We start from the raw sequence: 15,661 nt of genomic DNA, 5'->3' as shown, positions 1-15,661 counted from the left end.
GACACTAGACACCACAGGCAGGCAGACACTAGACACCACAGGCAGGCAGACACTAGACACCACAGGCAGGCAGACACTAGACACCACAGGCAGGCAGACACTAGACACCACAGGCAGGCAGACACTAGACACCACAGGCAGGCAGACACTAGACACCACAGGCAGGCAGACACTAGACACCACAGGCAGGCAGACACTAGACACCACAGGCAGGCAGACACTAGACACCACAGGCAGGCAGACACTAGACACCACAGACAGGCAGACACTAGACACCACAGACAGGCAGACACTAGACACCACAGACAGGCAGACACTAGACACCACAGACAGGCAGACACTAGACACCACAGACAGGCAGACACTAGACACCACAGGCAGACACTAGACACCACAGGCAGACACTAGACACCACAGACAGACACTAGACACCACAGGCAGACACTAGACACCACAGGCAGACACTAGACACCACAGGCAGACACTAGACACCACAGGCAGACACTAGACACCACAGGCAGACACTAGACACCACAGGCAGACACTAGACACCACAGGCAGACACTAGACACCACAGACAGACACTAGACACCACAGACAGACACTAGACACCACAGACAGACACTAGACACCACAGACAGACACTAGACACCACAGACAGACACTAGACACCACAGACAGACACTAGACACCACAGACAGACACTAGACACCACAGGCAGACACTAGACACCACAGACAGACACTAGACACCACAGACAGACACTAGACACCACAGACAGACACTAGACACCACAGGCAGACACTAGACACCACAGACAGACACTAGACACCACAGGCAGACACTAGACACCACAGGCAGACACTAGACACCACAGGCAGACACTAGACACCACAGGCAGACACTAGACACCACAGGCAGACACTAGACACCACAGGCAGACACTAGACACCACAGACAGACACTAGACACCACAGACAGACACCACAGGCAGACACTAGACACCACAGGCAGACACTAGACACCACAGACCGACACTAGACACCACAGGCAGACACTAGACGCCACAGGCAGACACTAGACGCCACAGGCAGACACTAGACGCCACAGGCAGACACTAGACGCCACAGGCAGACACTAGACGCCACAGGCAGACACTAGACGCCACAGGCAGACACTAGACGCCACAGGCAGCCACTAGACGCCACAGGCAGCCACTAGACGCCACAGGCAGCCACTAGACGCCACAGGCAGCCACTAGACGCCACAGGCAGCCACTAGACGCCACAGGCAGACACTAGACGCCACAGGCAGACACTAGACGCCACAGACAGACCACAGACGCCACACTAGACACCACAGGCAGACACTAGACACCACAGACAGACACTAGACACCACAGACAGACACTAGACACCACAGGCAGACACTAGACACCACAGGCAGACACTAGACACCACAGGCAGACACTAGACACCACAGGCAGACACTAGACACCACAGGCAGACACTAGACACCACAGGCAGACACTAGACACCACAGGCAGACACTAGACACCACAGGCAGGCAGACACTAGACACCACAGGCAGGCAGACACTAGACACCACAGGCAGGCAGACACTAGACACCACAGACACTAGACACCACAGGCAGGCAGACACTAGACACCACAGGCAGACACTAGACACCACAGACAGACACTAGACACCACAGACAGACACTAGACACCACAGGCAGACACTAGACACCACAGGCAGACACTAGACACCACAGGCAGACACTAGACACCACAGGCAGACACTAGACACCACAGGCAGACACTAGACACCACAGGCAGACACTAGACACCACAGGCAGACACTAGACACCACAGACAGACACTAGACACCACAGACAGACACTAGACACCACAGACAGACACTAGACACCACAGGCAGACACTAGACACCACAGGCAGACACTAGACACCACAGGCAGACACTAGACACCACAGACAGACACTAGACACCACAGGCAGACACTAGACACCACAGGCAGACACTAGACACCACAGGCAGACACTAGACACCACAGGCAGACACTAGACACCACAGGCAGACACTAGACACCACAGGCAGACACTAGACACCACAGGCAGACACTAGACACCACAGGCAGACACTAGACACCACAGGCAGACACTAGACACCACAGGCAGACACTAGACACCACAGACAGACACTAGACACCACAGGCAGACACTAGACACCACAGGCAGACACTAGACACCACAGGCAGACACTAGACACCACAGGCAGGCAGACACTAGACACCACAGGCAGGCAGACACTAGACACCACAGGCAGGCAGACACTAGACACCACAGGCAGGCAGACACTAGACACCACAGGCAGGCAGACACTAGACACCACAGGCAGGCAGACACTAGACACCACAGGCAGGCAGACACTAGACACCACAGGCAGACACTAGACACCACAGGCAGACACTAGACACCACAGGCAGACACTAGACACCACAGACAGACACTAGACACCACAGACAGACACTAGACACCACAGGCAGACACCACAGACAGACACTAGACACCACAGACAGACACTAGACACCACAGACAGACACTAGACACCACAGGCAGACAGACACTAGACACCACAGGCAGACAGACACTAGACACCACAGGCAGACAGACACTAGACACCACAGGCAGACAGACACTAGACACCACAGGCAGACAGACACTAGACACCACAGGCAGACACTAGACACCACAGACAGACACTAGACACCACAGGCAGACACTAGACACCACAGGCAGACACTAGACACCACAGGCAGACACTAGACACCACAGGCAGACACTAGACACCACAGGCAGACACTAGACACCACAGGCAGACACTAGACACCACAGGCAGGCAGACACTAGACACCACAGGCAGGCAGACACTAGACACCACAGGCAGGCAGACACTAGACACCACAGGCAGACACTAGACACCACAGGCAGGCAGACACTAGACACCACAGGCAGGCAGACACTAGACACCACAGGCAGGCAGACACTAGACACCACAGGCAGGCAGACACTAGACACCACAGGCAGGCAGACACTAGACACCACAGGCAGGCAGACACTAGACACCACAGGCAGGCAGACACTAGACACCACAGGCAGACACTAGACACCACAGACAGACACTAGACACCACAGACAGACACTAGACACCACAGACAGACACTAGACACCACAGACAGACACTAGACACCACAGACAGACACTAGACACCACAGGCAGACACTAGACACCACAGGCAGACACTAGACACCACAGGCAGACACTAGACACCACAGACAGACACTAGACACCACAGACAGACACTAGACACCACAGACAGACACTAGACACCACAGACAGACACTAGACACCACAGGCAGACACTAGACACCACAGGCAGACACTAGACACCACAGGCAGACACTAGACACCACAGGCAGACACTAGACACCACAGGCAGACACTAGACACCACAGGCAGACACTAGACACCACAGACAGACACTAGACACCACAGACAGACACTAGACACCACAGACAGACACTAGACACCACAGGCAGACACTAGACACCACAGACAGACACTAGACACCACAGGCAGACACTAGACACCACAGGCAGACACTAGACACCACAGGCAGACACTAGACACCACAGGCAGACACTAGACACCACAGACAGACACTAGACACCACAGACAGACACTAGACACCACAGGCAGACACTAGACAACACAGGCAGACACTAGACACCACAGGCAGACACTAGACACCACAGGCAGGCAGACACTAGACACCACAGGCAGGCAGACACTAGACACCACAGGCAGACACTAGACACCACAGACAGACACTAGACACCACAGGCAGGCAGACACTAGACACCACAGTCAGGCAGACACTAGACACCACAGGCAGGCAGACACTAGACACCACAGGCAGACACTAGACACCACAGGCAGACACTAGACACCACAGGCAGACACTAGACACCACAGACAGACACTAGACACCACAGACAGACACTAGACACCACAGACAGACACTAGACACCACAGACAGACACTAGACACCACAGGCAGACACTAGACACCACAGGCAGACACCAGACACCACAGGCAGACACTAGACACCACAGACAGACACTAGACACCACAGACAGACACTAGACACCACAGACAGACACTAGACACCACAGACAGACACTAGACACCACAGGCAGGCAGACACTAGACACCACAGGCAGGCAGACACTAGACACCACAGGCAGACACTAGACACCACAGACAGACACTAGACACCACAGGCAGGCAGACACTAGACACCACAGGCAGGCAGACACTAGACACCACAGGCAGACACTAGACACCACAGGCAGACACTAGACACCACAGGCAGACACTAGACACCACAGGCAGACACTAGACACCACAGACAGACACTAGACACCACAGGCAGACACCACAGACAGACACTAGACACCACAGACAGACACTAGACACCACAGGCAGACACCACAGACAGACACTAGACACCACAGACAGACACTAGACACCACAGACAGACACTAGACACCACAGACAGACACTAGACACCACAGACAGACACTAGACACCACAGACAGACACTAGACACCACAGGCAGACAGACACTAGACACCACAGGCAGACAGACACTAGACACCACAGGCAGACAGACAGTAGACACCACAGGCAGACACTAGACACCACAGACAGACACTAGACACCACAGACAGACACTAGACGCCACAGGCAGCCACTAGACGCCACAGGCAGCCACTAGACGCCACAGGCAGCCACTAGACGCCACAGGCAGACACTAGACGCCACAGACAGACACTAGACGCCACAGACAGACCACAGACGCCGACACTAGACACCACAGGCAGACACTAGACACCACAGACAGACACTAGACACCACAGACAGACACTAGACACCACAGGCAGACACTAGACACCACAGGCAGACACTAGACACCACAGGCAGACACTAGACACCACAGGCAGACACTAGACACCACAGGCAGACACTAGACACCACAGGCAGACACTAGACACCACAGGCAGACACTAGACACCACAGGCAGACACTAGACACCACAGGCAGGCAGACACTAGACACCACAGGCAGGCAGACACTAGACACCACAGGCAGGCAGACACTAGACACCACAGACACTAGACACCACAGGCAGGCAGACACTAGACACCACAGACAGACACTAGACACCACAGACAGACACTAGACACCACAGACAGACACTAGACACCACAGACAGACACTAGACACCACAGGCAGACACTAGACACCACAGGCAGACACTAGACACCACAGGCAGACACTAGACACCACAGGCAGACACTAGACACCACAGGCAGACACTAGACACCACAGGCAGACACTAGACACCACAGGCAGACACTAGACACCACAGGCAGACACTAGACACCACAGGCAGACACTAGACACCACAGGCAGACACTAGACACCACAGGCAGGCAGACACTAGACACCACAGGCAGGCAGACACTAGACACCACAGGCAGGCAGACACTAGACACCACAGGCAGGCAGACACTAGACACCACAGGCAGGCAGACACTAGACACCACAGGCAGGCAGACACTAGACAACACAGGCAGACACTAGACACCACAGGCAGACACTAGACACCACAGGCAGACACTAGACACCACAGACAGACACTAGACACCACAGACAGACACTAGACACCACAGGCAGACACCACAGACAGACACTAGACACCACAGACAGACACTAGACACCACAGGCAGACACCACAGACAGACACTAGACACCACAGACAGACACTAGACACCACAGACAGACACTAGACACCACAGGCAGACAGACACTAGACACCACAGGCAGACAGACACTAGACACCACAGGCAGACAGACACTAGACACCACAGGCAGACAGACACTAGACACCACAGGCAGACAGACACTAGACACCACAGGCAGACAGACACTAGACACCACAGGCAGACACTAGACACCACAGGCAGACACTAGACACCACAGGCAGACACTAGACACCACAGGCAGACACTAGACACCACAGACAGACACTAGACACCACAGACAGACACTAGACACCACAGGCAGACACTAGACACCACAGACAGACACTAGACACCACAGGCAGACACTAGACACCACAGGCAGGCAGACACTAGACACCACAGGCAGGCAGACACTAGACACCACAGGCAGGCAGACACTAGACACCACAGGCAGGCAGACACTAGACACCACAGGCAGGCAGACACTAGACACCACAGGCAGGCAGACACTAGACACCACAGGCAGGCAGACACTAGACACCACAGGCAGGCAGACACTAGACACCACAGGCAGGCAGACACTAGACACCACAGGCAGGCAGACACTAGACACCACAGGCAGGCAGACACTAGACACCACAGGCAGGCAGACACTAGACACCACAGGCAGGCAGACACTAGACACCACAGGCAGGCAGACACTAGACACCACAGGCAGACACTAGACACCACAGACAGACACTAGACACCACAGACAGACACTAGACACCACAGACAGACACTAGACACCACAGGCAGACACTAGACACCACAGGCAGACACTAGACACCACAGACAGACACTAGACACCACAGACAGACACTAGACACCACAGACAGACACTAGACACCACAGACAGACACTAGACACCACAGGCAGACACTAGACACCACAGGCAGACACTAGACACCACAGGCAGACACTAGACACCACAGGCAGACACTAGACACCACAGGCAGACACTAGACACCACAGACAGACACTAGACACCACAGACAGACACTAGACACCACAGGCAGACACTAGACACCACAGGCAGACACTAGACACCACAGACAGACACTAGACACCACAGGCAGACACTAGACACCACAGGCAGACACTAGACACCACAGGCAGACACTAGACACCACAGGCAGACACTAGACACCACAGACAGACACTAGACACCACAGACAGACACTAGACAACACAGGCAGACACTAGACACCACAGGCAGACACTAGACACCACAGGCAGACACTAGACACCACAGGCAGGCAGACACTAGACACCACAGGCAGGCAGACACTAGACACCACAGGCAGGCAGACACTAGACACCACAGGCAGGCAGACACTAGACACCACAGGCAGGCAGACACTAGACACCACAGGCAGGCAGACACTAGACACCACAGGCAGACACTAGACACCACAGGCAGACACTAGACACCACAGGCAGACACTAGACACCACAGACAGACACTAGACACCACAGACAGACACTAGACACCACAGACAGACACTAGACACCACAGACAGACACTAGACACCACAGGCAGACACTAGACACCACAGGCAGACACCAGACACCACAGGCAGACACCAGACACCACAGACAGACACTAGACACCACAGACAGACACTAGACACCACAGACAGACACTAGACACCACAGACAGACACTAGACACCACAGACAGACACTAGACACCACAGGCAGGCAGACACTAGACACCACAGGCAGGCAGACACTAGACACCACAGGCAGGCAGACACTAGACACCACAGGCAGGCAGACACTAGACACCACAGGCAGGCAGACACTAGACACCACAGGCAGGCAGACACTAGACACCACAGGCAGGCAGACACTAGACACCACAGGCAGGCAGACACTAGACACCACAGGCAGACACTAGACACCACAGGCAGACACTAGACACCACAGGCAGACACTAGACACCACAGGCAGACACTAGACACCACAGGCAGACACTAGACACCACAGACAGACACTAGACACCACAGGCAGACACCACAGACAGACACTAGACACCACAGACAGACACTAGACACCACAGACAGACACTAGACACCACAGACAGACACTAGACACCACAGACAGACACTAGACACCACAGACAGACACTAGACACCACAGACAGACACTAGACACCACAGGCAGACAGACACTAGACACCACAGGCAGACAGACACTAGACACCACAGGCAGACAGACACTAGACACCACAGGCAGACAGACAGTAGACACCACAGGCAGACACTAGACACCACAGACAGACACTAGACACCACAGGCAGACACTAGACACCACAGGCAGACACTAGACACCACAGGCAGACACTAGACACCACAGACAGACACCACAGACAGACACTAGACACCACAGACAGACACTAGACACCACAGACAGACACTAGACACCACAGACAGACACTAGACACCACAGGCAGACACTAGACACCACAGGCAGACACTAGACACCACAGGCAGACACTAGACACCACAGACACCAACCTTCTTTTTAAGTCTTTTCTTTTCTGCTTTTACTTTCAGTTTGTTCTCTTCTTCTATAAGTTCCCTGGCGTTTTTTTCAGCCTCCTAAAAAAGGAAAGTTATTCTCGGTAAAAACATCCTCTATGTTGAATGTAATACAAAATGATGCGATTGACTGAAATAGTTGTTTGGCATCTTACCTCAGGAGTGAGTTGTCTTATACATGGGTGGGGGGTTAAGGGTAGCTTTGAGATACCATGCCCTAAAAAATTGTGTGTGAAACCACAATAGGCTTTTTTATCTTTGTGTTTTTTGTCATCATAATAGTCGTTGTCGTCGTCGTCGTATTCATCGTCAATAAAGTCATTCATGAAGGGGTTGACAAAATCAAGACCTGGAAATAAAATAACGGGGTGAAATGCATGGCAATGGACAGCAATAATTCACATCTGTTGATGAACTAAAACAAGCTTTCCCCAATCCTGGCCCTGGGGACCCAAAGGGGCAATCCTGGCCCTGGGGACCCAAAGGGGCAATCCTGGCCCTGGGGACCCAAAGGGGCAATCCTGGCCCTGGGGACCCAAAGGGGCAATCCTGGCCCTGGGGACCCAAAGGGGCAATCCTGGCCCTGGGGACCCAAAGGGGCAATCCTGGCCCTGGGGACCCAAAGGGGCAATCCTGGCCCTGGGGACCCAAAGGGGTGCACATGTTTGTCCTTAGTAGCACTATACAGGGGATTCAAATTATCAACATCATCAAGCTTTGATTATTTGAGTCCGATGTGTAGAGCGAAAAAACTAGAATGTGTACTAATTGCAGTCCCCAGGACCAGGACTGGGAAACGCTGAACTAAATCAATAAATAGTACCGTGTAACGACAATTCACACTAGGTCTACATCTTTACAAGGCAGACAAGCCCATACATGTAGGTCCATCACCTGGCCTTTCATTAGGCCTACATTCCAAATCACACTATTCCCAATGTAGTGCACTACATAGGGGACCAGGGTCCATGTGGTTCTTGTCTAAAGTAGTGCACTACATAGGGGACCAGGATCCACGTGGCTCTTGTCTAAAGTAGTGCACTACATAGGGGACCAGGATCCATGTGGCTCTTGTCTAATGTAGTGCACTACATAGGGGACCAGGGTCCATATGGCTCTAGTCTAAAGTAGTGCACTACATAGGGGACCAGGATCCACATGGCTCTTGTCTAAAGTAGTGCACTACATAGGGGACCAGGGTCCATGTGGCTCTTGCCTAAAGTAGTGCACTACATAGGGGACCAGGGTCCATGTGGCTCTAGTCTAAAGTAGTGCACTACATAGGGGACCAGGGTCCATGTGGCTCTTGTCTAAAGTAGTGCACTACATAGAGAATAGGGTGCCATTTTGGACACAGCCTCTGAGTTGACCTGAACATGACCTTTGCTATCATAAAGCATATGACTTGAATCATTCAAAGATTTCTTAACAAAAATGTACTAGCTAAACAGTATTTCTTACCAATCTGGCATTTATAGGGAACAGAGCACCACTCAGAGCGTTATGTTCTTACCCAACAGGCCATAGTTAAAGGCTTCCATAAAGGTGTGTTTAGTGGCTCGTCCATTTATCAGATCCACCATAGCTTCCTGTCGGCGAGAGAGATTCAAGTAGATTATGGCCACAGTAGCATGAGGCTATATAGCTAACTATATACAGTAGCATGAGGCTATATAGTTAACTATATACAGTAGCTTGAGGCTATATAGCTAACTATATACAGTAGCATGAGGCTATATAGTTAACTATATACAGTAGCATGAGGCTATATAGCTAACTATATACAGTAGCATGAGGCTATATAGCTAACTATATACAGTAGCATGAGGCTATATAGCTAACTATATACAGTAGCATGAGGCTATATAGCTAACTATATACAGTAGCATGAGGCTATATAGCTAACTATATACAGTAGCATGAGGCTATATAGCTAACTATATACAGTAGCATGAGGCTATATAGTTAACTATATACAGTAGCATGAGGCTATATAGCTAACTATATACAGTAGCATGAGGCTATATAGCTAACTATATACAGTAGCATGAGGCTATATAGCTAACTATATACAGTAGCATGAGGCTATATAGCTAACTATATACAGTAGCATGAGGCTATATAGTTAACTATATACAGTAGCGATGAGGCTATATAGCTAACTATATACAGTAGCATGAGGCTATATAGTTAACTATATACAGTACCATGAGGCTATATAGTTAACTATATACAGTAGCATGAGGCTATATAGCTAACTATATACAGTAGCATGAGGCTATATAGCTAACTATATACAGTAGCATGAGGCTATATAGCTAACTATATACAGTAGCATGAGGCTATATAGCTAACTATATACAGTAGCATGAGGCTATATAGTTAACTATATACAGTAGCATGAGGCTATATAGTTAACTATATACAGTAGCATGAGGCTATATAGTTAACTATATACAGTACCATGAGGCTATATAGTTAACTATATACAGTAGCATGAGGCTATATAGCTAACTATATACAGTAGCATGAGGCTATATAGTTAACTATATACAGTAGCATGAGGCTATATAGTTAACTATATACAGTAGCATGAGGCTATATAGCTAACTATATACAGTAGCATGAGGCTATATAGCTAACTATATACAGTAGCATGAGGCTATATAGTTAACTATATACAGTAGCATCTATCATCAGAGAAGGTAAACATGAACTTGATCTGTCATGCATCACTGTATCTCTCCCTCTCACACACACACACTCACACACACACACACACACACACACACACACTACTCACGTGGGTATGTAAAATGTGTGGATTCTCCTGCATGATGACATGATCTGATGATGTGAAGAGAGAAAATATGATCAGAGACTTCAGGGAATGTTTTACCACCGTGTGTGTGTGTGTGTGTGTGTGTGTGTCTATGTGCGCATCTTTGACAACTAACGTTAAATGGCACAGCTAGCTAATTATGTTCAAGAATGACAACCATTTCCTATTTAAAACCGTGCGTTGTTGATCTTTACATGTGTTACCATCTCGTCCTAGAGCCACCTGCTCCTTCCTACACGCTAGTACAACAAGACGAAGAAAGCAAACTAACTCCAGTTAACTTAAATAAAAAGGTTACCTCAAATTCAGATAGTGGCTGAACCGTGTAGCTAAGCTAACGTTGGTTCGTTAATATAGCTAGCTACATTTCCGAACCAAGTTAGCTCATCTCAATCTTACCTGGTTTCCAATCTCTCTTTCTAAAGTGAGACATTTGATTAATTTGTGTCGGTTTTGTTTTAGACAGGAAAGAAAGAAAGAAAGAAAGAAATAAAGAAAAGGTCCTCCTTTGAAACTCAAACGTCTTTCTTTGTTTCTCCTTTCCGCGTTGGCATGACTCATCGAGCGTTTGACACGACGCCCACACGGTGCTGCGTAGCTGAGCGGCGGTCTCTCTACGTGTTCGTTTCTCCGCCGCTCTGAGGAGAAGCGAAACTAGCGGAGCCGTCACCGGTTACCGCCCCGCCCCGCACGTCTATTTATAGAATTTACCTGCTTATTAAAATGTGATGTTTAAACTGACCTTGACCACACTGCTAACCTTATGCTTAACCTTACATTAAGAGAGAGAGAGGGAAAAAAAGCTCATTTTTAGTTTTCATAAAAAAAATTACAATATAGACAATTTGAACATTGTGGCAACTAGTGGAAACCAGCCAGAGAGGAAGAAACATAATTGACCTTTTATTTAACTAGGCAAGTCATTTATATACAAATTGTTATTTACAATGACAGCCTAGGAACAGTGGGTTAACTGCCTTGTTCAGGGGTAGAATGACAGGTTTTTTACTTTGTCAGCTCAGGGATTTGACCAAACAACCTTTCCAGTTATTGGCCCAACACTCTTAATAACCACTAGGCTACCTGCAGCCGTAATGCCCAATTCATTCATCTGCAGTTACTTCTGTTTCCATAATTGCAGGCAATTAAAAAGTTGTAAATAAATAGTTTCTATAGCTCCGCTTCCATCCAACTGGCGACCGATTTTCATGCGAATATTCGAAAATCCTAATAAAAAAAAAAAAATGCTTATTTTCCCACCAGAGATTCGTTTCCATCAAATTAACTTGTTGCAGATAAAAGTCTGTGTGTGATCACATAGTGCACATATAAATACCTTTTGTGGTTAAATTATAATGTTCTGAATAAAAAAAATACAAGTTAAATAGGTTTTCATCGCATTTTAAACTCTAATGATGATTTTCTCACAGAAAATGTTGTGTTATATAGCAAGTCCACTCTGGTATGTCGTGGATCTTCTAATCAATAATGAGCAGCGATAAGGTCAATCACCAATCAGGATATGACTTTATTATACTCTGGTATTGGCAAGTCCACTCTGGTATTGGCAAGTCCACTCTGGTATTGGCAAGTCCCCTCTGGTATTGGCAAGTCCACTCTGGTATTGGCAAGTCCACTCTGGTATTGGCAAGTGCACAGTGGTGTACTTAAGTAAAAATACTTTAAATGACTACTTAAGTAATTATTTTAGGGCATCTGTTCTTTACTTTACTATTTATATTTTTTTACAACTTTTACTCCACTATATTCCTAAAGAAAATTCTGCACTATTAATTCCATACATTTTCCCTGACACCTAAAAGTAGGTGTTTCATTTTGAATGCTTAGCAGGACAGAAAATGGTTCAATTCGCACTTTTATCAAGTGAACATCCCTGGTCGCCCCTACTGCCTCTGATCTCGCAGAATCACTAAACAAAAATGGTTTGTTTTTAAATGCTGTCTGAGTGTTGGAGTGTGACCTTAGCTATCCATAAATAAATAAAAACAAGACAATTATGCCATCTGGTTTGCTTAATATAAGGAATTTTAAATTAGTCATACTTTTACTTTTACTTTTAATACTTAAGTTTATTGTACACCAAATACTTTTAGACTTTTACTCAAGTAGTATTTTACTGGGTGACTTTCACATTTACTTGAGTCACTTTCTATTAAGGTATCTTTACTTTTATTAAAGTATGAGAATTGAGTTTCCACCACTGCAAGTGCGCTCTAGCCAACATCTCTATCTGCAAAATATATTTTAGATTTGAGATTCTTAAAAGTAGCCACCCTTTGCCTTGATGACAACTTTGCACACGCTTGGCGTTCTCTCGACCAGCTTCATGAGGTAGTCACCTGGAATGCATTGCAATTAACAGGTGTGCCTTGTGTCGTGTCTTTGGGGGTACCATTAAACGGAAGATATGTTTATCAATTAGCTCCCTGTAATTATTATCACGCGATTAAACTGATTAATCGTTTAATTGTAATTAACTAGGAGATCGGGGCACCAAGGAGAATATTCAGATTACAAAGCTATAATTTTCCTAATATAACTTTCCTGTACTATAATATTATATCCTATTATAGTATAGGTCGATTATCTTCTGGTTCAAATGGTGTATTTACCTCTAGTCCAGTCTCATTCCAAAACGTCGTAAATTGTTGTATCTGCACGAACCCAGTCTTTACTAAAATCATCCATACATCAATTGTCTTAAAATCATTTATTTACTACACTAAGTAATTAACAGAAAAACATACAAACAGTAATTATTGTCACAAAGGATTGGTATCGGAATGTGCCCTACTGGCTAAACAGGCTGGTCGGCCTGTTGAACAATGGGTCATAAATGGTCAGCTGAGAAGTTTACACAGAGTTCATTAACAATTGACAATTGAAGGCTCACTCATTCGGGAACAATTGCAATCAATATATATATTTACGCTCAGTGTGTCATTCTGATTCTTGTTGGAGAGTAGTTCTGTTGGGGAGTTTTGTCCGCGTTCTCTCTCTCTCTCTCTCTCGGTTAGAATGGATCTTTCAGAGCGACATTCATTAATGTCGTCATCGAATGGTTGCTTCGTTGGTCTTCGCGTTCAATGATATAATTTACTTAGCTGCAGACTAATAATTAATATCAAAAACTTGTTCTTATTCTGTCAGTATCGATAGTCTAAAAGTTAACCACGTGGTATGGTTCACTTTCAGTAGAGGAATTAGATGGTAGAACCTATTAGCCAACGGAGTGTAGGCCTGGTCTGAAGAAATGTAAATCAGGGGGTGTTTTATAGTGCCCATAGAACAGCTTGTCAAATGACGCCTGGTCCTGTATGGGTCCCTGGGGGCGTGCCTATGACTGAGTTAGATTTGGTTACAGAAATACAATTCTATCACATTACATCAGTACATAGCATCTCAATGTCTTACAAAAGCTTTATCCTTATTAATACATTCTATACAACCATTATGATGCTATTATATAAACAGTTTTATGGTAATATGGCTATATTGTCTCTTCTGAGTATCACAAAATGGTACCAAGCGGATTAGTTCGTAGCTGGATTCTTCACCAATCTTCCATACCTTCTCCAGAACACAAAATGTCGCTTGGCTCTCCAATTCTATGAGTTGGAAGAATTTCCTGTGTCTCTCGATGGGCCATGTGGCCAGAGACTCTCCTGGAATTTTAGAGTTTTTACGACCCTTTACACACAGGGTGGATTGTGTGCAAAAGGGAGGGGTCAACTGTCCACCCTGTACCAAAAGAGGCCAACGTCATGACACTTGTTAAAAGTTCATTTGTGGAATTTCTTTCCTTATTAATGTGTTTGAGCCAATCAGTTGTGTCGTGACATGGTAGGGTTGGTATACAGAAGATAGCCCTATATGGTAAAAGACCAAGTCCATATTATGGCAAGAACAGCTCAAATAAGCAGAGAAATGACAGTCCATCATTACTTTAAGAAATGAAGGTCAGTCAATCTGGAAAACTTCAAGAACTTTGAAAGTTTCTTCAAGTGCAGTCGCAAAAATCATCAAGCGCTATGATGAAACTGGCTCTCATGAGGACCGCCACAGGAAAGGAAGACCCAGAGTTACCTCTGCTGCAGCGGATAAGTTCATTAGAGTTACCTGCACCTCAGATTGCAGATCAAATAAATGCCTCACAGAGTTCCAAGTAACAGACACATCTCTGCGTGAATCAGTCCTTCATGGTCGAATTGTTGCAAAGAAACCACTACTAAAGGACACCAATAAGAAGAAGACACTTACTTGGGTCATGAAACACGAGAGAGAGAATACAGTAGGCGGCATGTGTCCGAAAGTGATTGATTAC

At 47.6% G+C, this 15,661-nt stretch overlaps 1 protein-coding gene across 2 annotated transcripts in view; it reads right to left on the bottom strand.

The window, feature by feature from the left end:
- Window positions 1-11,974, bottom strand: part of LOC106606645 (AF4/FMR2 family member lilli) — a 52,556-nt gene extending 40,582 nt beyond the window's left edge. For both annotated transcript variants that reach the window (XM_045704201.1, XM_045704228.1), the window contains exons 1-5: window positions 11,716-11,974; window positions 11,278-11,321; window positions 9,988-10,063; window positions 8,630-8,823; window positions 8,451-8,534 (exon numbers count right to left, since the gene is read on the bottom strand). In XM_045704201.1, coding sequence (XP_045560157.1) covers window positions 8,451-8,534; window positions 8,630-8,823; window positions 9,988-10,063; window positions 11,278-11,321; window positions 11,716-11,749 — 432 coding nt within the window. In that variant the 5' untranslated portion in view covers window positions 11,750-11,974. The remainder of the gene's footprint in view (window positions 1-8,450; window positions 8,535-8,629; window positions 8,824-9,987; window positions 10,064-11,277; window positions 11,322-11,715) is intronic.
- Window positions 11,975-15,661: the final 3,687 nt, after the last annotated feature.

Source organism: Salmo salar, chromosome ssa01 (genome assembly GCF_905237065.1).
Source record: "Salmo salar chromosome ssa01, Ssal_v3.1, whole genome shotgun sequence".
NCBI lineage: Eukaryota > Metazoa > Chordata > Actinopteri > Salmoniformes > Salmonidae > Salmo > Salmo salar.
Note: the sequence above shows the minus strand (reverse complement) of the source record. Positions and strands in the feature narration are given on the sequence as shown.